The following is a 26,792-nucleotide window of genomic DNA, read 5'->3' on the forward strand; positions in this document are numbered from 1 at the left end:
TTAGATAAATGTACCTATTATTTATTGGGGTATTGACGGCATTAGTACCAAGAAGGCACAAACCAGACTTCATTATAACAAATCTTTTTTCTTTCTTTTTTTTCCGTTTTTTTAACAACAAGTTGACAAAAAAAAAAAAAAAAAATCATTTCTTCCCGCAGGGAGATCCTTTCACAGAAAGGATTAAAGACACACAGACATACAGACTCTTACGAAGTGTAAGTACGACCATATATGTTTTATAGCCAGAAAAAGTAAGTTTAGGAACAAATCATGAACACTTTTAAGGACACGGGTTATGACTTGTATGGCTATGTACCTTAACACATGCTGTTTTTAACACAAGAAAAACCGTCGACCATCAAATCATGACTTTAACGAGTAATTATAAGTTGATAAGACACATAGAAGTTGCTCTTAGTTACACAGAAGAAGTGTCAAATCCGTGTGTTTGTTACGCATTACACTGAAAATGCAGCTGAGAAGACATGGGAATACTTGACTCCGACCTGGGACGACTGGAAAAATAAAGGGCTGCTAACAGCTTTGCGGATTAAAAAACAACGTCATACAGCGCGGCTCAAGAGTAGCTGGAGCTTAACCGCATTTACCAACTCAGTTTTTGTATCTTTTAAAAACTGATTGATTGCCAGGATTTAGGAGTTTGTTAGCTTAGCATGAAGATTGGAAACAGGCAAATTCCATCGGCGAGGACGTCCAAAGCTGATGGATTCACACGTTAATTTACCAAAGACAATAAAAATAAGACGTTCGCTGGGTTAGCTTTTAGAGGAGCTACGCTAACTGTTGCCTGCCTTTATGCTAAGTTGAGCTGCGGCTGTTTATGTCCAAGTGGTTTTATCGTCTTGGCAAAAAAACACTGAATAAATTACACAAAATGACCCTTAATTATAATAAAACAGCAGAATTCAGTCTCTCTCTTTTTCTTTTTTTTTTTTTTTAAATAAAATAAAATGTTTAAAGGTGATTTGACCTACTTGAATGTTTTTAAAAATGTAAATGAAAATGCATTTCTGTGGTTTTTTCACCTCAGTCTTAGTGTTAAAAATGGTTTAAAAACAAACAAGTCACACAATGAGAAGGCAAATCAAACACTTTGCTCGTCCTGTCCTCGTTCCCACCTCTCGTAGTGTTGTTATAGTGACTCAGTAACAGCTCCTGTTACGTCCTCTCAACTACCTCCTGATTCTCCTCAATCTTACTGTGAAATTAAAACGATAAAAACCAGTCTGTCTTGTTCGAGCCTCAGGTCCTTAATACTGTCACCTACATTTGCTCGTAATACTGAATAACAGTTCAACGCAACGACAGTGGGTGGAATTAAAAACAAACAAACAAAAACGATTTCCAGTTTAAAATAGCAGATGACGAGTGGAAGGAAGACGTGGGACGTGTGCGCGTCGACATGTGTGCGTTTTTTCGTTCTGGCCGGCGACCAAACCGGGCTCCATTTTGAGTCGAGATTACAGAGAAACTTTTGTGGCCACGAACTCCAGCGTCGAGTCTGAACACGCAGGGACTCACTCGGCCTCATTCCTGCCGCGGAGCTCGGGCCGGATTTTAACAGAACACAAAGCGGGCGTGAAATCCGGATCTTTTTGATGTTTGAATGCTGAAAAACTAGCGTGACCTGCTGGAGACAATGTGTTGGACAAAAAAAAAAAAAAAAAAATATATATAAAGCAGAGAATTGAATTCTGATGGCTCTTTAAAGTTGAACAAGGTGTGTGATTGTCAAGGCGACACCTGCATAGTGTGATGAAGGCACGTTGGGTGTGTGTTCACGTGACTACGAGTCCAGAGAGAGAAGGTGTTGGCACTCTGCACTTCCTGTTGAGGTAAAACGAAGCCGCTCTCTTGCAGAGGATTACGGGTCCATCCCTCCCTCGCGGCGTGACTCTGAAATGTTCTGTCACGCAGCGGGAGCGATGCGGACGTAGAAAACACTTTATTTCCACCTCTTTTCTTTGGTTTGTAGCTCAGTCCGTCCTTTGTGTCCTCCAGAAGATCTCGTACGACACGTTGCTCGTCGTGTCTGTGCATGCGAGCCTCCGTCTTATCGTCACTCTTTTTTTTTTTTTCTGTAAAGTTAGTATCTATGGCCGACCTTTAAACCAGTTTGGAGGAGTTTATTCAACGATGAAAAGATCCCTTTTTGTTTATTTTGACACAGGAGAGCAGTTTATATTTTAAAGACACAGCTTCTCTTGAGCCCAGTGTTCCTTCTTAAAAATCGCAGCCAGAATCCTCCGTGTCAGCTCGGTTATTTATGTCTGTAGTGGCACATGAGGGGTCAGCCTGCGGTCCTTGTTGCCAGTTCACTCGCTGAAACCACCTCTGAAACTCTCCCGTCTCGCCCTCGTTCCCCCCCGAGGCCTGAAACGTCCCCACATCTGACACGGAGGAGCGAAGCCGGTTCCACCCTGAGCTCGCCTTCGTTTCTGCCTCCGTCACACCACGAACTCGGGGACCTCGTCGTTGGTCAGGTCCAGGGAGAAGTACTTGTTGGTTCTCTTGATGGGAAACGGGTGCTGCTCTCCGAGCATGCCGGCGCGCTGGTCGGCCAGGCCCTGGTAGCCGCCGCCGACGCCTCCGCCGTTGCCACAGCCGCCGCCGACGCTGCCGCCGCCGCCGTCGCTCAGCTCCTGAGCGCAGCCGAACGTGTAGCTGTGGGCGGTGTCCTGGCAGAGCTCCGCCCACTGCAGGCAGTCCTTCTGGTAGAGCCGGACGTCGTCCAGTGATTGGCTGTGGCGGTCGGTCGAGGACTGGGGCTTCCTGCACGCAGATGTCTGGGAGAGGAAGGCAACAAATCAAATGAGATCAAACAGGACGATGTGCAGGACTAACTTTAAAGTAAACTAATGTCATTTAGTCACAAATACAAGACGTATTTTCAAAGGAAAACAGCGGAACGACCTAGTTTTTCTCGTGTCTTGTCTTGTGTTTTTAAGACTTTTTCAAAGCCTTCTCAATATTTTTTAATACCTCAGTGCCACTTTGAATTGTAGCCGTCAGTGACACCTTTAACGTAACATTTATCAGCCACTATCATGCGACAGAAAATTCAAATGGGCCGGGAGAATAAATCGCAGGCAAAGTGTGAACTCATTTGAACACTTGTATAACACATGCAAAAAGTTGCACGTCGTTTCTGCTTCACAAATTTACATATGCTATATCTCATAGTAGTCTTTTTATGTTACTATCTAACTACTCTAATGTTTTTAGACTCAAACTCAAAATTTACCTCAAGAATAGCTTGAAATTTTACGACCTCATAAAGTCATGATAAGACTTTTTAATACTTTTTAAGTGTACGATTTCCCCCAAGATGAATGACCAACTTTTAATACTTCACAACTGTGAAACATTAGCACATAATGAACCAAATTTTAAACTGGAACAAATACTTTGCTACAAAAGTATTTGTTCTAATTGAATACTGAGAGTATCTAAGTAGTGCAGTGACACCATGATTTAACCTGAATTACCTGTGGCAGGGACTCGATGCTTTGTCCTCTCATCTTGACGACGGTCTCGGAGGAGCTGGACGTGGACGAGCTGACGTCCTTCACTATCAGTCCTTGAAAAAAAAAACAAGAACACGGGGAAATGTTTTAGAGTCAGTCGGGCCTCAGCCTCCCCCCCGGCTCAGAGCGAACTGACCAGGTGGCTCCCGTTTAAAAAAAAACAAAAACTACAGATAAAGAGCTTCTACAGACACTGCAGGGTTTTGCTCTTAGTGAGAAACGGTACCCGAGTATCCGTTGGTCTGATCGGGAGACATGGTCAGCATGTCCTCTGTGATGTGGATGCACAGCTCCTGGTCCAGAGCCATCTCGTGGAGCTCCTCGTAGTCTTTGGGGTCGTCCACCAGCATCTCGATCTCTGCAGGAACAAATGGCGACTATTACAACTTGAGACATGTCTCAGATTTATAGCCGCTTGTCTTATCATTAACTCCACAGCGCTGCAGCACGAGCTCCGCTACTTTTGAACTACAAATCCCAGAAATCCCTTGGCAAGCCGTCAGTTTGTTCGCTTTGATCCGAAGACGGCGTCTTTCTTTGATTAGATGTTGCGGTTGATGCTGCCGACTCTGATTAGGCGGATTTATTTTGTACACACACGTCTTTCTTGTCCATGCATGGAGTTGATCATCTCTTATAAAACCACTTGATGATTGTTTTCGATGTAAAACACGAGCTCGGCATGAAAAGTCTCCTCTCACCGTCGTCGTCTAGGATGCGCTCCTTGCCGCTGCTCTCGATGCCGGAGGTGTGCGAACTCCCGTGGCTGGTCGTGGACGAGCTGCAGGTCCGCAGAGGCCGGTGTGGGGCCTGACCCGGCGCCCGGAAGCTGTCCGTCTCGATGCCGGAGGTGTGCGAGCTGCCGTGGCTGGTCGTGGAGTGGCGCGACAGCCGTTTGTGGTGCGACATGCTGCCCGCGCTGCTGCCGCTGGCGCGGGAACGCTTGTCCAGGTGATCCATGTCCAGCTCCAGAGCGTCGCTGATGTACGACTCGCGGTACTGCTTCTTCTCTGAGGGCAAGAGACACAAATCCCAAGGTTCAACACATGTGTGCCAAAATCTGAAACATCTTCTTCAAGTTATAACTTTTAAGGAACGAGTTCAACATTTACAGAAATATTTGCTTAGCTTAGCTTAGCTTAGCTTAGCTCCACAACTGCTCACGTTGTGTACTGTACCTTTGTACGATACTTTTTGTTGCTTATTGCCTGTTTAATGTTCTATTTAATTTCTTTAATTTCTTTCTGGTCACTGTTGTGCTGCTCTAACATTTGAATAAAGTACTATTTTATCTCATCTTAGCTTCACAGAGCGATTTTTTTCCTCCGCCGACGGCCCCCGACATCTGAAATTCCTCCGCCGTACCTTCGTTCTCCTCGAGTCGGCGGACCTGTTTGAGAACAGGCTGCAGGTTCATGTAGAGCCGGTGGCTGTTGCTGAGCAGCTGCAGGAGGTGGCGAGAGCGCACGGGGCAACCCGTGTAGTAGATGAGCTTCCGGGCGGAGGGCAGGCCGTCGGGAAGGATCTCAAACTTCTTCCCCTGAGAGCGTGGAAGGAGGAAGGAACGTTGATTACAGCAGGCAGTGATTTATAGCCGTTAATAAAACAAGAATATGAAACTGGAATGCGGATTATGATTAAGCGACAGGAAGGTCTGGAGGCAAACACCAGAGGGGGAAGCAAACTCTGATTTTTTGAAAACTGTTCTGAAGGCAAACGCGAAAGCAAGAGTCGCTCGTGTATCTGTTCCTCATTTCCTCGTGCTGATGCTGAAACCGATGCATTTCTGATGAGTTTCCAGGGAGAGGACATGTTGGCTCGCTGGTTGGAAAAACTAAAATGGTGGGTTTGTGCTTTCTCCCGTGGCCTTTTTGGCAGAGGTTGGACCCAATAACAGCTGTCTTCGGTGTCAGTCGGGCTGTTTTCAATACAGACCTATAAACATTTTTTTTTTTTTTGCATGGGTTTGGACTTTCAGGGGCCACGGTGGGTTTAAAACTACGGTGAACGTAAAGTGCTGCACGTCTCCGACTTGTGTTTGAAGCCTTTTCATACGGAGGAAGACACATTAGAGATATTAAGCTTCGTGCTGAAGGGTAATAAGGTCATAAAACCCAAGTAGTTTTCCTATTACAGATTATTTTCTGTGTCGGTTTCCTGTTCAAATCCCTGCGCTGGCAGAAAAAACTCTGGGTGGGAGGCTGCAGGAGAAACTCTCCTCCATCCCTCAAGTTGAGTATTTATCTTTAACCTCAAACTGCCCCTCAGCAGCTCCAAGAAGCCACCGCTAAAAACACTGAAGTGGTGCTGGGCAGCAGCCAGGTGTGAACGAGGCAAACTGAGCAAACTGCAGCTGTGTTAACTCCCCACGCTAGCTCATGCATTTTGACCATAGACTTATTTTTTTTTTTGTTTACATGCTACATGTCTTAGCTTAACACGGCGTAAATGTCAAATCAGGACACTCACTGGGAAATGGCTCAGTTTTAACTTTGTGTGTGGTACAACACATGTTCTAGGACAGCGTCCTCCCTATTTAGCTTCTACTGTCCCTTGTCCTTGAACAGCTTTAAGTTTTCAAGTCTGATGTTTAAAAAAAAAAAGATAAATGGATTCAAGAACATGTTGATGGAGCGTTTTGTGGTCTTTTCACAATTTCCTTATGTCACAAAAAAAAAAAAAATTCAGCCTTTCGTTATTAGATCAACATAACCACCGTTATATACACTCAGACCGTTAATAAGAGTCTGTCGCTCTGGTTTTTGCCTGGCACTACTCAGACCCCTGTCCTCGCATTTTCAGATAATTCAGGTTTTGGAAGTCGGTGGAAAACTAATCTTCTCATTGGCTGTTTGACTTAAGGAACCAGTGACGAAGAGCAGAAGTGATTTGGAAAAAGCTGCGTCATGCTAAACTGTGCCGCATGGGTTATTATCAGTTGGGTCAGGAAAGCGGTTTTGATAGTGTACGTTGCAACAGAGCAACAAGCTATTTTCAATGGCAGCCGGATGTATTGCTGTGACGAGCTGACATCCAGCACATGTTGCTACGTGATGAATGAGACATGCAACATGAAAGCACGAGACACCAAACATGGACTGATGCGCTGACGAGTCAGTGATTCATAATGAGTTTGTTTTAACATGTCTGTTCCAAACAAGCCTGTCGATGGCTGCACCAAGCACTTCAGTGACCCGGTTGTACATTTTGTCACTTGCAGTGTTAAAAAGACAATCCAAAAACTGAAACCAGACAAACCGAATCATGTTTCCTGTTGGTGGAAACTCTACTCAAGACCAAATCCCGACAGCAGCAACAGACCGGTGTCGAGTGGCAGGTTATTAAAAGGTTTTCAGAAAGGTTTCGCTTTTCACGAGCCGCACACGATCAGCGCGTCTGAAGTCGCTGGACAACTTTCTTTCCCATTACATCGAGACCTCCCCCGACGGGCCACACACGGCGAAAAAATCCCATCGCCACCGAGGGACTGTTACGCAACCTTTCCTCAGAACGGCCAGCGCTGACCAGAGGACCGGCGAGCGCCAGGCGTTAGCGGAACATCCAACACCACAGCGCGAGGGGATGATGACTTCATTTCAAGCTTTCAGGGGCGGCGGAAGAACCGCTCGCACCGCCCAAAACACAACTCATTGCCTTAGAAACAATGGAAAAACACATCTCTCCTTCCTTTAATCCTCAGAACTATCGATGAGCTCAAGACATTCCAAAGGCCAAAAGCTTGGATGAAAAAATTCCCCCTGAAGCCATCACAACATCTGGTGTTTATTGACCCACGCGTCCCTCTGCGAGCTCTGCTCTCTGGCGGCGGTGGTGGTGGTGGTGGTGGTGGTGGCAGCAGCGGTGTTGGATGACGTGACTCGTGGGTGGGGTGGAGGAGAAAGCCTGTTATTCAGGAGAAGGGTGGGACGGGGCCACGAGAGGCCCAACGGATCCACAGCGAAACCGCAGCCACGGCACCGCTGGTTCACTCTCACGAAAAAAAAAAAAACAGGAATGAGGAAAACAGGATGTCCCGTACCGTGGGGTGCGCGGCAGATGCGACGGTTTGTTTGCTTCGAAATTAGACAAAACCTTCTGGAACAACACACAAAGTTTCTCCGAGGCCTTTAAAGCCACCGCACAAAAATAAAGAAGTAGTTAAATTTATAGTCGCGAGGAGGTTGGTAAGTAATAACGACCTCCCTGGATCGTGATTAACGGCGCAGCGGAGGGGAGTCGTGGAGACGCCAGGGGTGAAACAGATATACGGTGAGCTTCTTCCGCCTTCTACGATAACAAAAAACCCTACGGAATAAAATGAAGCGACTGCTGCGCTCGGAGATGAGAGGGATTTGCTTTAAACGGCACCGGGACACCGGGGATAACGGACGAAACGAATGAATCATAACACATGTAAATCCTGAGAAAGTAAATCCTGCTGCTGATTACGATGAAAATACTGCCTGTACGTAGAATAAGGTACGTAACTGAGTCTTTCTAAATCCCTGATTAGTTCCAGAAGACTTGGAGGGTTAAGATAAAACAGACATGCGGAAATAAAAAAAGAAAAGAAAAGCCTTGCATAAAAATTTAGACAACTCTGAAGAGGAGGCTGTCACAAACCTCGTCACAGACCAGAGGATGCTGTCGTTGGAATGAATCATAAAAAAAAAACTAAATAACTTCATAAAAACATCTGCAGTATATGTGAAAAAATGACTCACCACAAATACCAGTTTTCCCACATTGGTCCAGGGGAAGTCGTACAACAGTTGCCTCACGGAGCCGACGTTCTGCAACACAGGAGAACGTGGATGCTTTTAAAAAATCATTAAAACGACAGCAAACACACAGCGAAGACTCTACATCACGATTAACAGATATTTTTATCCTGCATCATTACGAGTATGAAATCTGACAGCATGGAAGAATCAGCTTCCTGGATCAAGAGCCAAGAGGGAAGCGATGTTTGGTGTTTACACATCGATCAGACATAACATTAATAATACTGTGTAGGTCTCCCTTGTGCCTCTACAATAGTGGTGACTCATCAGAGAATGGACATGGGCCTTCTCTTAGTGGGGGGGGGGGGGGGGGGTCTGGGTCCTATGCGTTTAGGGGAGGGCCCTCTGTGGATCATTCCACAGACACTTGGATCAGTTTGGGATCTAGTGAATTTTAAGGCCAGGACAACACCTTGTATTTCATGTTTTATTTTAATTGTTCTGTCCAATCCAGTTCCTGCATCCTGCTGGGGATGGCTGCTGCAATCAAGGAGTGTCATTGCTCTGGGGTGGGGGTACCTGGTCTAGTCTGGGAGGGCGATACATCTCTAAGTAACATCCACACTGATAACAGGTCTCAAACGTTTCCCAGCACAACTATGAATGGTCAATGTTACTAACATTGTCCTGTTGGTGGTTTTAATGTTGTGGCTGATCGGTGTCACTGTGGTAAGAGGAAAAACTGTTAAGTTAAAAACTGTACCTGAAATATCTGTATGCCACGTAAGGTCAGCCCCAGCGTTAGAGAGGCTTCCACTTCTTTTTTGTCCTGTTTAAAAAAGACGAATTCACACGTGAACAAAGAAGAAAATCGAGCTCGAAATCCAATAAGCGAAACACAGCACCGGTATCGCGTCCGTCTCCTTAGACGTAAAACAACAACAGAGCCATCTGTGCCGCGTCACCTTGTAGAGCCTGTAGTAGTGGACCGTGACGTCGTCGAGCTGGGCGCACTCCTTGATGTACTTGAGGTGCGCCTCCGAGGCCGTGAGAGCAAACTGGTCTTTGTGCATGTTGGGGATGTGCCTCAGGATGTATTCGCGGCCACGCTTGGCTATCACCTGAGCAGGAAAACACAGAGAGGGAGAGAGAACATTAGGCTTGGCGGCACTGAAGTTGTACAGACTCATTATAGTAGACTGGCTGCGCAGGTTGCCAACGAGGCCTAATGAGGCCGGCCGCCGCGGGGCAAACAGATGTCAACCTGAAGAAGCTGAACGAAAGCCAGAGGCAGCACCCGGAAACACACACACCCGCGCTAAGCTCGGCGAAAGTGGTTTCTCTCGAGAAAACCCGTGAGTAAGTAAATCTTTCTAAGCACCCAAATCCACAGAAGATTTACTGTACGGCAGCGCACACGGTTTCATCTTCCAACAATTTCCTGTAACTGCTGTTTCCGAGTGGTGATAAAGACGCAGGAGGCTAATCGCAGGAAGCGCAGGGCAATCAGACGGGTGTGGCTGTCAGAGGGAGGGAGGGCAGCCATGTCAGAACAGCCATGTCGTCCAGATAGTTAAAAAAGAGAGAAAGAAAATAAAACAGAGTGTGTGTGTTCCACTTCCAGCGACAAAAATAAACTTGGTGCCCCAGTTCTCATTATCCCTCATGCTCAGATGTGGAGCTGTCGCTAAGCGTTTGGTCATCGTGATTAATGACACACTGGAGGCCAGGACACTGAGCTCTGCCCGAAACACGCTTCAACGCAACCTTCACTGTACCTTCAGCTTCTCCGCTCACTGATACAGCACTTTATTCACTGTGACTCACAGCACAGAAGAATTCTTACGGGTTATGATTAAGTTAATGTGGTTACTCTTTTACTCGCTTTAAATGTTATCTTTAAGGCAAACAGTGTGTGCTGTAGCTTTTCCACCGGAATTAAATTACTGTTTATCTCCATCAGAGGATAAAGTTCCTCCTTGTTGGCATCCTGAGTCGATGTGATCTGCATGTCCACCTTCGTTAAAGGTCCATACGCGGCGAAATGAAATTCAATTCGATGCAAATTCAATTCGGCGAGAGGAGAAACGTAGAAGTGGACGTCTACGCAATTGAACTAACTTTTCACGTAGCATAAAATCCCCCAAATTAAATGTTGCCCACAAGGATACGTCGTCCAAGACTTTGGCTTGAGTTAAACATTTGTGGTGCCAAAGAGTATACAAGAGGGTTACCTAGGCAACCATGGTTCTATTTTAATCATTAAAAGCTTCTCCACAGACAGAATAAGCTGCTGATTCATTTGCATCAACAAATATTGATGAATATTGTGTCGCAAACTTTGGGCATCTGTAGTGTGACTCCATATTGACAAAACATGGATCGATAATGACACTAATGTACTGTACGAACAGATGCTACGGCATAAAAACATCACGTCACACACACACATTGTGACTGTCCAAATATTTAAAGCAGACCATACATGCGAAAACCGCAAAATGCAAACAAAAGCTACAGCAAATATTTATGTGTTCTTGAAGCAATTATGCAGGGATGAGATCACACCGGGGCCACACCCATCTCCAACCTCAGGCTTCGTTTTGATCCCAGCTGCACACACCTGCGAAGTGTTAGCGCTGCTATCTTTCACGGTTGTGTTGACGATATGGACAAAGCATGAGGGGTGGGTAAAACCCGTACAGGATGCACCGTGACGGCCCCTTAGACACACTCACCCACGGGGGGAAGTAGGCCTCGGGTTCAAAGTACTTCCCAAAGTGCTTGTTGCGTTTGAAGTTGCCGAGGTCGGCCTGCAGGGCGAAGGCCGCCAGGAGGAAGTAGGCCTCTTCCCTCTGGATGCACTGAGAGAGCAGCACCTGTTTCCTCAGGTGCCAGTAGTAGTAGTACCTGGCCGCCCGGTCACTGCAGAGCGGGACAGACAGGACAGAGAGCAGGTTGAACCAACTTTAAAAAGGAATAACTGGAGCTGTGAGTGAGTTTGACTCAACAGGGGGCTTCACTGACCTGATCAATCTCCCATTCTCGACATAATACTGAGCTCTGAAGTGGATGATCATTGGAGGTCCAAACTGGTCGATGCCCTGGAAAACACAAAAGTGGAAATAGATGTACATCAGATTAGTAGATAAACATCAGCAATACAAACAAATTTAGCATTTTAATTTGTGATTCATTTCAAGGTCTCTTTGAATTAGTGACATATGTAAACAAAGCAGAAAAAACAAATCCTTTGAACTCCACTTAAATATGTATGTTTTACTATTTCTTAGAACGACATGAGAAGACTGTTTCCTCGTTTTCTACCTTACTCAAAGCTCGTTCACATATTTACCAAGGACAATAAAGCTGCCATGAAAAGGTGCTCGCTGGAAAAATTAGGATTCACTTCCTTGCCCAAGGAGACACAGCGCATGTGCCAATCCAGTGAGTCCTGGAGGCTGCGCTTTGTAGTACTAGTGAATTATGTTTTGTTGTACTGACGCATGTTCCCATTATTTTGACAAGCCCGTTTTGGGATAGGCTAAATAACAGAAAACACTTTTGTGTTAAATTCAATAGAGTTTAAGAACAACACAAACTGCGCCCTCCAAAATTTATTATACAGTTGAGTCACCACCTTTCTGACAAAGCCTCAACGTAAACTGAACATTAGAGCAGAAGTGGACCTGCTGTTTACATGATCAAAACAGAGATTGCGCCGTAATAATTCCGCCTGGTGTGGTTATATCCTCAGGCAGAGGATCTGTTTAATCCAGTGCTGTGATTTAACCGTCCTCTGCCACACTTTATAATCCCGTACATCATTTCTTACCTTGCTGGCTTCTCTTTTCCATTCTTTAGGGCAGTACTTGGACAGTTTCTGATCCAGTTCCATATAGATGTGTTCATTATCTGTAGGAGGACAGGAACAGGTTTAGCTCGGGAACCTACTCTGTGCGTCACCGATGTGTAGGTGTGTGTGTGTGTGTGTGTATCCCTGGATATATAGATGCCTCCGTGTGTGTACGAGCACACAGAAATCCCCCCTGAATGAGACCCTTTTCAAAGACTGACTCACTGCGATCACATCTGACAGCCTCTGCACTTCCCTTTGTACTATGAGCCTTTGGTGTTCCTTCACATTTCCTCACCTCACTCTCAATCTCTTCCTGGAATGATGCCTTTCATGAGCTGCGTCCTGCTAATCTGACAACTCTGACTTTCCATACAATAAGTATCAGCAGAAAAGCAAAAAAAACGGAGAGAATGAGCGGAGCCTCTCTGATGAAATTAAGCATTGACGTTCTGTCAACTTTGAAAACATGACCTTCAATTTTTTGTTTTGAACCCTCTTCGTACTTAGATCAAGGGCTGCAGCACATTGATTCCGCATTGTTACATGCAAACACATTTCCCGAGAAAGTTTCCGTTTTTCCTGGTGACCATTTGAGATCCCTGCAGCTGAGACTTCTGCCGCCATCTTATTACAACTGAGGCCACTCGGGTTTGTCTTGTGGCATTTAAGGAATCCAAAAACTACATCTGAAACACTCAATAGCAACATTCGCTTCCAGAAACAACATCCCTCATTCTGGGGCTTATCCACAAAACCTATTTTTGCGGTCGCACATTGTAGAAGAAGAAGGGAACCAGGGGTGAGTGGGGAAACTGTGTTTTTTGATATTCGGCTGAACTGACCCGTAAACTTAATTTCTGTGGCCGACGCTGTCGACTCACATGGAGGGGAACATAATTTCTGACATATTATGTAAATATTTCAGACAAAGACTGATGATTGCAACGGACAAACGTATGTAACATTAAATCTAAAATGAAAAACACATTTGAGAAGCAAGAAGAAGTGAACTCATCTGTCAAGAGCCATTAATTTATAGTTCTTGTCATTTAAATCAGCTTTATGTACACTAAATGGTGACGTGAATGTGTTTATGCTGGATATATATTACTTTTCCATCATGGTAAACCCTTTCTGGTGTTTCTAAGAACAGGGAGGACGACGTGGTCAGGGGGACAGTGGGTGACACACAGGGAGTGGGTGGCCTCTGTTTGCCTTGGGGATTTCACGCTGTTCAGACAGGCACTTCAGGAATGTCCCACAATCAGACCCATTGGCTCCTGCTCAACTGACCCCGCTGGGCCGCCATTGGCTCATCTGGAGGCCAGCTGTCTGAAAACACCGTCCGTGCAATTTACTCTCCCTTTGCAGCTGCCTGCAACTGTCACCCTCTGTCTGCTCCCCGCCACGCCGCAGACACGGTGACTCATCCCGTACGTACGACCCTCGCCGTGCCTCGTCACCGTAAAAAAAAAAAAACAACCCCGGCCCCCGACACACAATGGGAAGCCTGTCATAACGAGGAGGCCCTGTTTCCTGGAGACCGTCACCACAGATAGGTGAGAGGAGCTCGTTCTTGTTCCTCAGCCAGGTTATTGGTCTGGGAAATGTAACTGCATGGTTTCACATGTTTTTTTTTTTTTTTATGAGGTGCTGCTACTGTTGGGTGACTAAATGAAAATGGAACGTTGGTAAATTAAAAAACAACGTGTGAAACCGCTAAATGAAGTCTTACTCTGGATGACGCTGAGTCCAAACAGGTGGCAGTCCTTCAGTCTCAGGAGGTCACACACCTGGACCAACAGTTCCTGGCACAAAGTCTTCACCTGAGGAGGAAATAACACAAACCTTTATAGCATTCACATGAATAACACAAAAGCAAACATAATGAGGTTGTAGCTATTGATTGTAGAGTAAAGATTAAAAATAAATACTGGATTTGTTAATGTGATTACATTCTCACCACTGATGAATATGAAACCATGGCTTATCACAAACGTAGTCAGTCAGTCTAGAGGTAACAAAACCTGTCTAACAGCACAACTCATTAACTTTGTTTAATGGGCACGAAGTAATTTGGAAAGGTTTGAATAGGCGCTGGAATTAGGAGCCAGGAGAGCTGTTATTCTAAGCTAACATAGCTTTGGATTCCTTGTATAAATATGATTGTAGCGTCTTTTTATCTGTGCTATCAATAAAAAAACATTTGTAAAGGTTTAATATGTCTACTCACATTGACAATAACGTTAAGGGTGTCATCATTGGGCAAAAAGACACAGACACAGCGGCGGTCCTGCATGGTTTTGTTGTTGTGGAAGTTCAGTTTGTTCATCTTTCGAGTAAGGCTGCAACGGGACAGGCTCCTTCGCCTGCTATCGGGGGCTCCGGGCCCTCTGACGACCCTCCTCCACCGCCGCCCAGCACCTACGCCACCAACACCCAGTCGCAGCAGAACTTCTTCAGGTGCAGCCCCGAACAGACAAACCAGCTCCCTCGGGCTCGGCAGGCCAAGCAGCACGCGTGAGACAGGGCATGAGGACCTGAGCTGCAGTCAGCCACTGCAAACAAACATCAGGAGGACAAAGGTTAAAAGTTGTTGCGTTCTGTGGTGATATACAGTTTGAATCGGCACTTTGAGAAGCAAGGCTGCTCCGATATATATTTGCATTTAGGGACTGAGTGAGTCCAGCACAGGAGAATCAAAGGACAAAAAAAAGTTTGTCGATGTGATATCATTTCAGAGGAATGTCAGTGACTTCAGAGGAACGAGTGAACAGACTGTCTGGAGAGAAATCTGATGAAACGTAAAACGGGCATGACGGAAACACTGGCCTAATGACTCACAGCCTTAACCAAGACATATCAGATCATTTATATTACGTTCTTTCTTAAGAAGCGTCAAAATTCACGTCAATGAACACCGCTGCAAACTATCTATGCATCATCACCCTCGACGGAGCAGCTGCTAAGGAGTTAGATGACGTGGTCGGCTTTGTCGGCTCTGGAAGCCAAACGGCTCCACATTTTCCTCCTGGCATCGCTTTTGTCAACTCGCTGAGTTCTGTTGACATGCTTTCAGATGTCGTCACGCACGTACCGCAGCCCTGAGCTTATCGAGACGTCACTCGGAGGAGTTGTATGCGAGAACAGAAATGTCTGGACGGGTCAGCCCGGCCACTGAACGGACTGTCAGACTGAGACCGTGCGTGAAAAAGGCGAGTGGGTATGATTTCCTATCACCCTTCTGGTGCTGAAGAAGAAGAGTATGACACCAAAATCATCAGATAACTACAAGAAAAGTCAGCCTGACCAAATTGCAACCAGCCTATATGCTATAAAGAAAACACAATGAGTGCTTTTTACACACACTCCTTCTTGATTTTTGTCCTACTCAGTATTTCTAGTAGCAAGCTCGCATCGGACACAAACAACCTCCTGGTGTTCATACGAGAAAACTGCTCTAAATGTTCACTGCCAGCTGCAAATATAAGCTTTGAAAATATTCCCAAGACGTTTCATTCTATTTTTAGCAGAGGTTTGAAATGAATGCTTACACCTTCCCCGTTATAATCAAACTGAAGATTTTCTGGAACTTTATAGGTTCACTCTTTTACTGCTATTTTTTTTTGACAGCACTGTGTTCCTTTGTTTTCCACAAACAAACAAGACTCTGCCAGCTGCCCTGTGACCAGCGAGTAGCTCACAGCTTGATCTGAGCCCTGAGGACGTGTGAGACCTCGGAGGGCGTGAAAAGTCTCAGACCAGACAAAAGAATGTTAAAGAACAATCAATCGAGATTATCACCTCTTCCTGCTGGAAGTCACTCACCTCAAAGCCGCGTTGTCATTAAAAGCAGATAGGACGGATACCGGGGCAGAATCACATTACAGAAGGGAAAAACAATAAGCATTTAAAAAGATGAGGAGTTTAGGGCTAACTCTAACAGGGGGGGGGGTTCAACTCAAAAGATCTCTAAGTCCTGTACCTGCAAACCAGAAACAACACTTCACTACTGCCTAAGTTCTCATGTTTTAAACTTCTTTTAAAAGTCAAGAAAAGGACATTTCTGCTTTATTTACACAGAACTGCAGAGGTTTGGGGCTTATTTCACCCCCATCAGGTCATCACGCTGAGGTTTCAGATCTGCTCTTGAATCTACCTACAAAACAATCAGCACCCACCAGCAATTTCCCTATTACATCACTACTTTTACAGTAACTAAAGGGAGGAATGAGTCTATCATGGTCTAGATGTTGTCTAGCAAAAGTAAATACTCTTGCCCTCAAGGCTAACGTTCACTACTGTTGACAGGTATTAAAAACCGACGGTTAAAATCTCACCTCCAGTAAAGAAAAAAAACACCAAAGCCAAAACATTTTCTCATCCATAATTTTTTGCTTTGTTTTGTGCAAAGAAGCCAGAAGCGATGCAAGTTTCTCTTCTTGCTCTTCTGCCTCTTGTGCAAATATTTTCAAGTCCTGTTTGTGATTATAGAGACCTGGCGAGTTTCTCCTTATGTATATGATGTAACTCGATATCTAAATCAGGGATATCGATTTTTTTTTGTTGCGATATTTAGGTTTTGCCCATTTCTAGGGGTAATGGAAACACAGCATATGATTTGACTTCTGCTGCAAAGTTGGACCAAATTTCCCGTTTGGTTTGCCTGCTGAGCACATATAGCACTGCTTTGTTTCTGCAGAGACTAGGGGCATTGTGGGAAAAGCGTCCATAAATAAACACGCTGTTGACACACGGCATCAGTTCCCATTAAAGCCGGTCATTGGATGTGCAGCGTGGCAGGCAACCGGCCATTCAGCAAAGTCTGCTGATGAGCCATGACTGGGTCGTCTCTCTGCGCTGCCGCTGACCTTCACTACAACACCGCACACACACACACAATCACTTACGTACATGGAGACAAAAATAGGGACTCGTGAGCATTAGACGCACAATGGGTGTGTTCCTGCTCTCTGGCGGTGACCATATTTCAGGTGCTACTACCTGAGAGAGGAGTTAATTAGAAGTGAGACCCGTCTAATTGGATCACTCCACTTCGTCACGGCGTTCCTCTCCAGAGAGCGAGCGGCGACGCAAGCAAACCGGGAAAGATGCGATATCTGCAAAAAATACGGTTGGTTCGACAAGACGAGGAGACAATAAAGAGCGTAAACATGCTCACACTTAAGCCGCATTGACACTTTTATGGTAGGTTTTAATTTACAGTTAGGCTGCAATACCATAATCATGTTTTAATTAGTCCTTAGATTAAATGTGTTGACGGTTTGTCATGAAAAGATTAAGGGAAGCCAAACAGAAGGTTTAAATCAATTCGTGACAGAGAAACAATCGTGGGGAGGTGAAAATATCTTCACTCGTGTGCGTCTTTTAAAAAGTTATTTAAACAACAATTTAATGTGTAAAAAATAGGCAGAAACAATAATCTCCACCGGCAACGGAAACTTGTAGCCTAGGCCAAATTACACTACTAGCATACCTCTGTTTTTTAAAGCTTTTCCTTTTACACCAGATGAATGACTTTTACAGGCCAACACGGAGCTGGCTACATCCGACACGAAACGTGTTGATGAGAAGCAGGAGGAACTGAAGCTTCATGAAAGCTTCGTGAGCATCGTAGAAGACTTTAAGTTGTTCGTGCTACCATGTCAGACCCAAAGAACGCTTCGCCATCCCAGGCCTTTATTTGTCTAAAGTAGGTGGAAACATTCACACATCAAGTTGTGTCACGTCTCCCTGAGGGAAAGTTAATGGCCCTTGTTGCCGGCTGTCTTGAAGTCATATCGTGTTGCATTTTTCAAGCAGAAATATGATTCCCGGCTTCCACAGACACGCTGGAAGAAACTGGATGCTCATGTTAGAGACAGTGGTAATTCAGCCATAACTGTGTGTAGTCATTACTGATGAGTTTAAAGGTGTATTGTGTCATGTCTGGTTTACACATGAGACATCAGGGTAGGGAGGACGTCCACCGTGAAATGAAAGGGTGGATTCTCTTACACAGCGAAGTGAAGGATGAGAGTGCTGGGTAATGAAATTACCCCCTTTCGGTACTGTGCAAAGTGTCATGCAAAGCTGAAGTCCATCTAAACCAACAACCGCACAAAAATGCTTCCTCCAGCCTTCTTCTGTCAACGTGGCAAACATCAGACATCAGTCATGACATCAAACTCCACACTGGGATATAAAAACAGGGACCTTTCTCATTCTTCCCCTCCACCGACATAAGATGAGTTTTTATGTCCAACTGTTGCAGAAGAAAAAACACCACCCTGCTTAGAGAAGGCAGAACAGACCAGGCAGGGAGGTTGTCACAATGCTGGTTTAACTATAGCTTCAGGTACAGCATGTGTCAGAGCTAAAGAAAAAAAGAAGAGGGTGGATATATATATATATCTATATGCACAGCAAATACAGAGGGAGAGAGAGAGAGCAGGAGCGAGGCCGTGCTCAAAGCTTAGGCAAGAAAAAAAAGAAAAAACTGCTGCAGTCAGGAGAATTCCTCGCTAACATCTGCTTCTCATTCCAACAATGGCCGCCTTTGATTCCTGATGCACACAACGAGCGGCACCGCCGTCTCCATGCGCCTGCAATCCTCTGACAGCATCCGAAAAATCTCTCATCTCGGGCTAAACGGGGACGCTGAAAGAGCTCGGTTTTCAGCACTGATGTGACGTTTTTGACACATAAATGTGTCAGAAAGTGATGAAACTATCCATAAAGTGACTGATAGAGAGAAAACGAGCACATTGTTTTGTTTTTGGAGAATATTTTTAAGCAACAGAGTTGGTTGCTGGATGGTTGGGTTTCAGACTTTTACAGACAAAAGTCATCTGAAAACCACACCTTTGACTCATAGCCCTTGGTTATCCAGAACAAATAGAAAAGCTAAGATTAACTTAAAATAGTAACTTAAATACTCCGCAATCCTCTAAACAAACACCTGTAGTCATTTGAAATGGAGGAAATCGTGAACTCCTTTTTAACAGAAATACAAATACCACAAAAACAAAACACTTGATATCAGGACAATGCCGTTACAATGGGTTATGTGTAAACAGCAAAAAATAAAAAAATAAAATTTTATCCAGCCCTCCATATGGAAGGAAGCTTGCTTCATGGGCTCCAGATGCTGACACAAACTGCCCTTGCTGAAATATTTAAAGGGTTTCCTTTCAAAGGGCACAACTTTAATAAATAGCGCCAATAAGTGGATCTGGGCGAGCCCTTTTCCTGCCAAGGGTTCAGTTTATTCAGCTAATGAGAAATGCTGCTGAGCAGACGAGTAGAAATCACATTGATCAAAGCATTAACCTTCATAGTGAGACTCGCTTTTCCCTTTGCTGTTTAACCTGCCGATGCACTAATTGAGGGGCTGATTGTTAGAAAATAAACAGGAAGAAGCACATTAGCGGGCGACATGTTTGACCACCCAAACCACCACTTCTGGTCTTGTACATGCATCCTGGAATCCGGCCAGCTTGTCACGATGTTGGACAGAGTCTGTCGCCATGAACTGGAAACATGCAAGGCCTATCCTCGGTAAACTATACTCTTGTTTCTTTTAAACAAACAACAGGTCGGAGATGTAAACAAATAACTCCGCGATGGTGCTGCTATTAATAGTAGACATGCTGAGCCGCTCCTCGGTAAATACTGTGTATTTTAAATCGTTAAGTCTAATCTGAGGCAGAAGGGAAAGCGGTGTTTAAGACCTTGACTCCCATGATCGCCTGTTCACAAGATCACTGAGGAGATGTGTGCGTGTTGACTGCCAGAATATACTATGTATGTCAACTAGGCTCGTACAGTGTCTGGCTCAGATTAAAACTAGTGCTGTCAAATTAATATGATTAAACATTTTAATGGGATTAATTTGACAGCACTTAATTTTGATTATTCCAATTAAATTTAAGTCATTTTTATGTGTTTTGGACTCAAATTTCCGTCTTTATCCGCTGGTTCTGCTTCCTGTCACTACCGGATCAGCGACTCATTTGCACATGCACGACGGTAACTCTACTTGGGTTATGGGTTAATTGCGTTCAATTTTTTAATCAGATAACTCATGTTGTTGGATTAATCTGCATTAATGCATTCATTTTGACAGCCCTAACTACAAACTAAAAGTTCGACAAATGAAGGCAGGTTTTGACAATTTATCAACAGTAACAATCAACATAAAAGATACAGATCCAGTGGTGACTTTAATCTACTATCTACACGCTCCTTTTGAGAAGTAAACACTGGGCCGTGCTCCTAGATCAAATGCCATGATCGCTGGCTGCAGAAGGTCAGGCCTACATGACGCTGTGGTGCTGTTATGTAATTCACAAAGAAGAAAACGTCCAGGAGCTGATGGAGGGAGGCTTAAGGCTAAAATACTACTCACACAGTTAATGCAGTTTCAGTATATAGCACGCATTACTTGAACTACCAGCTAGGTGGATTCTTAAGGAAAACAATTAAGTTTTTAATTTTAGTAATCCTCAAATCCTAGGTCCAAGATTCGCTCTACACTAAAGCCTTGTTCACATATAAAGTGATTCACTCTTTGTCCTAGGCAACCCTCTTGTACAATCCCAAATATTTCCCGTGTATGGAAGGAAGCAGCTCTATGTTTGAATAGAGAATACTGTCAAATCTACATCTGGGTCCTCCTAGCTCTCCAAGCCTGCTATCAGAATGGATTATTACACACATATATATATATTCAAATATTATATACTCTATTGCCCCTGGATTCCCCAGACTCCAGATTGTAGGCTGCCTTGGTTTAACTGTTTATTGGCCAACAGTTACAGATTCATGGCACCAGCGCAAAGAGACATGCCGTCAAACGAAATGTCACTTCTTGTCATTGTTGGCAGCGGATTTATATTTCAGATTCAGACATCTTTTGTTCACTTAACCGCAAAGGAAATACTCTTGGTGGTTCAGCTAAGAGGTCTTCAATTAGCTTAAAAAAAAAAAAAAAAAGGCCTAGGCATGAGTCCACAGTGCTCAAAACAAAGTTGTGTCGATGCTTCATGGTTTAAAGCAAGATAAAAAAGGTATTAACTTAAAATGCGTCCAAACAACTGACATGTTAAGACAAATGTCTGGATTCTCCGCACTAGGTTTGTTGTGGTGTTCTTTATTTCTGTGAGTTGATTCAAAGTCACATTCTTTATCAGGTAATAAAAAGTGAAATATGTATGCGGATCTTCCTTTGCAGTAAGAACAGAGAGTTCTAGCCACAGAGATTCTGTGAGATTTCTGTATGGCAGAACTTAAGTCCAGCTACCTTTACGGAAAAACTACTTCAACAATCATAGCATCTGGGATCCATGTGGCTCGGAGCAAGGACTGAGAGCACACACACACACACACACACACACACACACACACACACACACACACACATACATTTCTCAACCTGCCGGCATTGCCAGACATGTTAGAACAGAGTCAGCAGTCGCTCCCTTCCCTCCCCACCCAGCATTCAGGCTTGGACTCTGCATGAGCAAACCCCACAAAACTAGCAATCGCAGCGCAACACACCGCAGAGACGTAAACCCGACCATTACATATGCTCGAAATAGCGCAAGTGGTCTTAAAGGAGAGGGTTAAAAGAAATAAGCTGCAATTATAACCAGCCCAAAACTGAAGTCTTGTTGTTTTGTTTCAAGTGAAGTTCTTCCGTTTTGACTCATTGAAAACGTTTGTGCGGGTGATCAGATGAGCTTCCTGTGTGAGGCTTTTGTAACTGCTCCTGTTGTTTGCTCGGTCACACCTGAGGAGAGTCACAAGACAGAAATGAGGCCCTTTTGTTTTCTATGGAAATACTTTTTTTTTTCTACTACGCCGGAAGGTAGATGCTATGTTTTATGAAACAGAAGAAACACGTGTAAGTGGCTAAATCTTGAAAAGAGTGCAGCAAATAGAGAGCTGCGTGAATGCATTTACTTTGATGTGTGCGCCAGCTTTAGCTATTAAGTGTTATGGAGGATGAAAACTACCTCAATGGAAAGACAAGCTAATGATAATTAAGGCCTTTATATGAAGCCTGTGACAACCAACCAGACGAGAACAAAAGCACAACATATTATATGTTCAACGTAGTTCTACGAGCTATTCCTAATCTGGTGTTTAATGATTTGACCTGGCTCCCAGTCATCCTCCTGAAATCAACAAACTGTCCTACAGGAAACAGTAATAGCTGCAGTGAGAAGGGTTGTGAAATAAGCAGATCATATCCTCAGGGGACGCCAGCAAGTTAAATCTCTCTGGGCCACTTCCTTGAAAAAGACTCAAGCCCTACTAAGGAGGACAAGCAAGTAGAGGGAAAAAACACAATCCAAGGAAGAGGGACAAAGGGAGACACATGCAGGGAGAACTGACCCATTTTTTCTTCCATCTTCTTGGTGTAGGAGGGACAAAAATATGAGGAGTCATGCAACATCCCTGCAGTTGCAGTAAAGACATTGCATCCTGAGACTCGTAGGGCCATAAAACCAGTCAAACACATGGTTAATTCTGCAAACAATAAGGTCTCACTGGAAATTAGGCTATTTAAAACCTAGCTATTATCAGATACAAGGCTTGAACCCAGACTAGATACGTCCGATAGCAACGGAGAGCTCAGGGCACCTGTATAACTTACACCAACTTGTGTACACACCCTTCCTACTGTACACAATATGGAGATAAGACGTGTAAAAGGACGAGGAGAGATAGAGTTTCTAGTATTTTTATGACAATAACAGTAATCTCATCCTTCCTCATAGAGCTCAGGAATTCTTATTCCGCACTCACATTGTCAGTTTTTTTCTTTCACCTTATCTTCAAGCAACAAGGTCAGAGGCAGATTAGAAGATATGTTCAGAAAAGAAAATTTTTTATTAACAAGCTCGTGAGACGCTATGAAAATCCCCTCAAAGATTGCATCAGGTTTCCCGTGGCAAATTTGCATGGCTAGGAGATGATTATGTAAAATGTGCATAACAGGTTATCTCCTATGTGTATGTCCAACACTTTCTTCTTCAGCTCACGTACTACATTCAGCCATTTTTGTATTCTTAGCATCAGAGGAAGCCAACCCCGAGGCTAGGGATTCAGCTGAGCCTCTGAAGCTGGATTTATTACAGAGGAAATCACAGATAAACTCAGAAAAAACATTAACTGAAGTCCTGTGTCATCTATGGTTTCATGGTAAAAAAATGAAGGTTAAAAGTTTCAGAGAAAGAAAGCTAAATCTGTCCATTCTTCACGTAAAGTTTAAGTAAAGTCCCTGAGCAATTATGGACCATCCCCGTCACACATTCCTTCACAGACACATCTGAATGAGTCACCCAGCAGGCCAGTCATCTTTGTTCGCGCATTTCCTTTTTGTTCCCTGCTCCAGCGCCGCTCTTCCTGTGCAGACAGCACCTGCACCATCTCTCTTTCTAGCCCCTTCATTCACTTTTGCTCAGCCAAGACAGTGTCACGATCTCAAAAACACAACTTTGTTTCTCTTCCGTTTCCCCTTACAGCTGGAGCCGGAGCTGGGACGCCGACTGCCAAGTTTTGTAGCTGAAGGAATGGGCCACACAAGGTAGCTGATTAACCTGCCACATGTACTGGACGGGTTTCAAGTGTTAACAGGGGGATCCCCTGACTGACTGAGCTGGTGTTGGAAGAAAAAGCCCAAACGCCTTGATTTCATTTGTAAACTGAAATACAATAAAGACTATTGTGCAACATATGTGCACCGCGTTATAAAGCATATTGCATTGCATTAAAAGCCTTATTTCGAGCTGGCACTGGACATGTGAGTCAACAAACCACAGGACACAAGTTTAATTGACAAAGCACACTCTCTCAGCTGAAGTATCCTTAAGCAAAAAAACATTTTGTCCCTAGAGACTGCAACCTTCTCAGGATAAAAGTAGTTTGACTTAAGTCAACATACGGCTTTAAATAGGCTTCAACTTTGCAAACAAATACGCGCAGATTCCCACTTATTCTCGCTATTGATCCCCTGCTGGTGTAATATTAAACAGAGGGGGAAATTAGTGGCATTCCTGAGTGCTAAGGAAACAAGTTTGCAGTTTGCTCCAAGGAAAACAAAAGCAGGGGAATTCGCAGCAACCAATTAGGACCGACTGGCAACGGGGTACACATCATCCTGCACCATTCAAGTTCTGTCCGTGAGAGCGGTGTGTGTGTGGTAATTACACGACAATGAGTGTTTCCAAAAACCATTTTGTGTTTTACTGTGGAAATAAACTGGATACGGACCCTAAAACGCAAATATCCGCTTTTCCCTGAAGGCACCAGGTTGTTTTTTTTTTTGGTTGGCAGGAGAAAATAAAGGAAATATTAAAACACCAGGTGAATAGATAATCATACATTAAATAACAATTCTGCTTTATATCATATAATGAGCGACAAAATAAGAACAATTATGGATAATCGTATTTCAGGGCGGCATTCCCACTAAAGTATTTTGGCAGCATCACCGCGGAAGAATCGACACAACTTATCTGTTCCCACTTTTTGTTTCTTTTAAAAAAACTACCTATAATTCTCCCGTTTAATAATGATAAATACTAAATAAAGGGAAATGGTTCCTAGATTAAACACCGTAAGGGTTTGCGTTGCTAATAAAATGACGCCACAGCTTTGCTAGCAAAAGTCGTAACCGTTAAAAAAAAAAAAAAAAAAGGGAAAAAATCCCAAGTAATAAAAACGGATGGAGGCATTCAAAGCATCCAGGCAGCGAAGGAAAACTCACCTCTTTTGACGGCAAAACAAGTTATTCCCTTTTTAGAAACGTTTTAATCCACACCGTGCGTTTTTCAAAAGGCGGGGGGGAAAGAAATCCAGAGTTTGGAAAGACTTCAGTTAAGTTTCGGAGAATAGTCGCCTTTGAGTGGAGAGCCACACTCTGAACCCGCTGGAGTCACACTCACATAGGAATACATGTGCGGTGCGTGGAAGCGTAGAAGCGGGGGAGACGGTGTAAAGATGAACATCTATTGCCTCGTTTAATCAACATCTCCGGCATAAATACTCACAATACAAACAAATATATTACATAATATGTGTAAATGAAACATCAAGTGTGAGTTTATTGAGGTTAACGTCGAGAATATGGGCGGTGTTAGAAGCTTAACCCCCCCATTCCTCTAGGAGAATTCGGACATGGTATCGCCCACGGCTGCCTCTCATTCCATTCCTCCGGACGGTGCAGGACTGGTGCCGCATTAAATTTGGCATCAGCAGCAACAGCAACAGGGAGAAATAGTAACGGCGTCGCTTGTATGTATTAAAAGCGCGCTCAGAAAAAAAATAAAAAAAGTTTTTGAGATGTAGGGCAGCTTATTTTTACGCCTGGATCACCAGCAGCATGTCGCCCTTTCCAACCATGTGCGCTGTTGACATGCAAGTAACGCAGTAATAAAAACTTTTCCACAAGGAAGCGTGTCCTGAGCTAACGCTCAGCTGGATATTGTAAAATACAGAATTGTGCACAGCATGCATTCGCTGTGGATTTGTTTCGATGAGAAGCTTTTGCAGTGTCACAAGATTTATTTCCATCCAGTGGAGTGGGAGAGTCTGACCACTGCGCAAAGCGTTTCTCCAGCACATCCCGAAGATTCTCAACTGGGTTAAGGTCTGGACTCTGTGGTGGCCAATCCACGTGTGAAAATGATGTCTCATGCCCCCACTCTTTCACAGTTTGAGCCCCATGCATTCTGGCATTGTCATCTTGGAATATAACTGTGCCATCAGGGAAGAAAAACAATCCATTGATGGAATAAGCTGGTCATCCAGTATATTCAGGACATAATGTTGCTGAACCTAGACTTGAGCAACTGCAGCAACCCCAGATCATAACATTGCCCCACAGACTACAATAGGCACCAGGCATGATGAGTGCATCGCTTCATCTGCCTCTCTTCTTACCCTGATGCCCCATCACTCTGGAACGGGATAAATCTGGACTCATCAGACCACATGACCTTCTTCCTTTGCTCCAGAGTCCGATTAGTGGTTTTCTTAAGGCTACACAGCTGTTCAGTCCCAACCCCTTGGGTTCCCTTCGCATTGCACATGTGGAAATCCTCTTACTTTCACTATTAAACACAGCCCTGAGTTCTACTGTTTTCCTTCGATTTGATTTCACCAAACATCGATCAAGATCAATCGGGATTTTTGTCCGACCACATTCCTTCCTTTTAGACGATGGTTCCCCACTGTCCTTCCAGTTTTCAATGCATTGGACAGTTTTAGTAGAGATGTTTTCTCTGCTTGATGCATCATGCCAGTGATTTGACCCTTCTCACACAGACTAACATCTTTTCCAGGACCACAAGATGAGTCTTTCCACATGGTTGAAGAAAGAAGAAGCTACTTGTTGCATCAGTTGGGGTTAAATTACTTGTTACCAGCTGGAAGATAATCCTCCATGTAGTAATTATCCAATAGGAGGTTCAAACCTATTTGTCTATTTATACTGATACTGATATTATATCAGTGTATAACGTGACATTATGGGAAATCAAATACCTACATGAATGTTGCTTCTGACTCCAAATCTGAGTAAACAAGTACAGTGAGGAGGCGAATTGGAAAGCAATAATCTCTGAGTGGACACCAGCTGTGCATTGT

General features: G+C 44.1%; 1 protein-coding gene across 1 annotated transcript; it reads right to left on the minus strand.

The window, feature by feature from the left end:
- Positions 1-25,319, minus strand: frmd6 (FERM domain containing 6). Its single transcript, XM_047611204.1, has 14 exons — positions 24,913-25,319; positions 14,368-14,692; positions 13,870-13,960; positions 12,111-12,190; positions 11,303-11,379; positions 11,014-11,200; positions 9,241-9,396; positions 9,039-9,104; positions 8,276-8,344; positions 4,917-5,091; positions 4,253-4,561; positions 3,778-3,909; positions 3,513-3,604; positions 1-2,810 (listed from the first exon to the last, which is right to left on the minus strand). Exons 2-14 carry the CDS (start codon positions 14,464-14,466, stop codon positions 2,472-2,474), a joined length of 1,872 nt encoding a protein of 623 aa, XP_047467160.1. The 5' UTR covers positions 14,467-14,692; positions 24,913-25,319; the 3' UTR covers positions 1-2,471.
- Between the last annotated feature and the right edge of the window lie 1,473 nt (positions 25,320-26,792).

This window comes from Mugil cephalus, chromosome 17 (assembly GCF_022458985.1).
Source record: "Mugil cephalus isolate CIBA_MC_2020 chromosome 17, CIBA_Mcephalus_1.1, whole genome shotgun sequence".
Classification (NCBI taxonomy): domain Eukaryota; kingdom Metazoa; phylum Chordata; class Actinopteri; order Mugiliformes; family Mugilidae; genus Mugil; species Mugil cephalus.

Coding starts and splice junctions, on each gene's coding strand:
- frmd6 (XM_047611204.1), bottom strand. CDS start 14,466: ATGAACAAACTGAACTTCCACAACAACAAAACCATGCAGGACCGCCGC. Junction 11,380..12,110: donor GGAAAAGAGAAGCCAGCAAG/GTAAGAAATGAT, acceptor TGTGTTTTCCAG/GGCATCGACCAGTTTGGACC. Junction 3,605..3,777: donor TCAGACCAACGGATACTCGG/GTACCGTTTCTC, acceptor TTTTTTTTCAAG/GACTGATAGTGAAGGACGTC.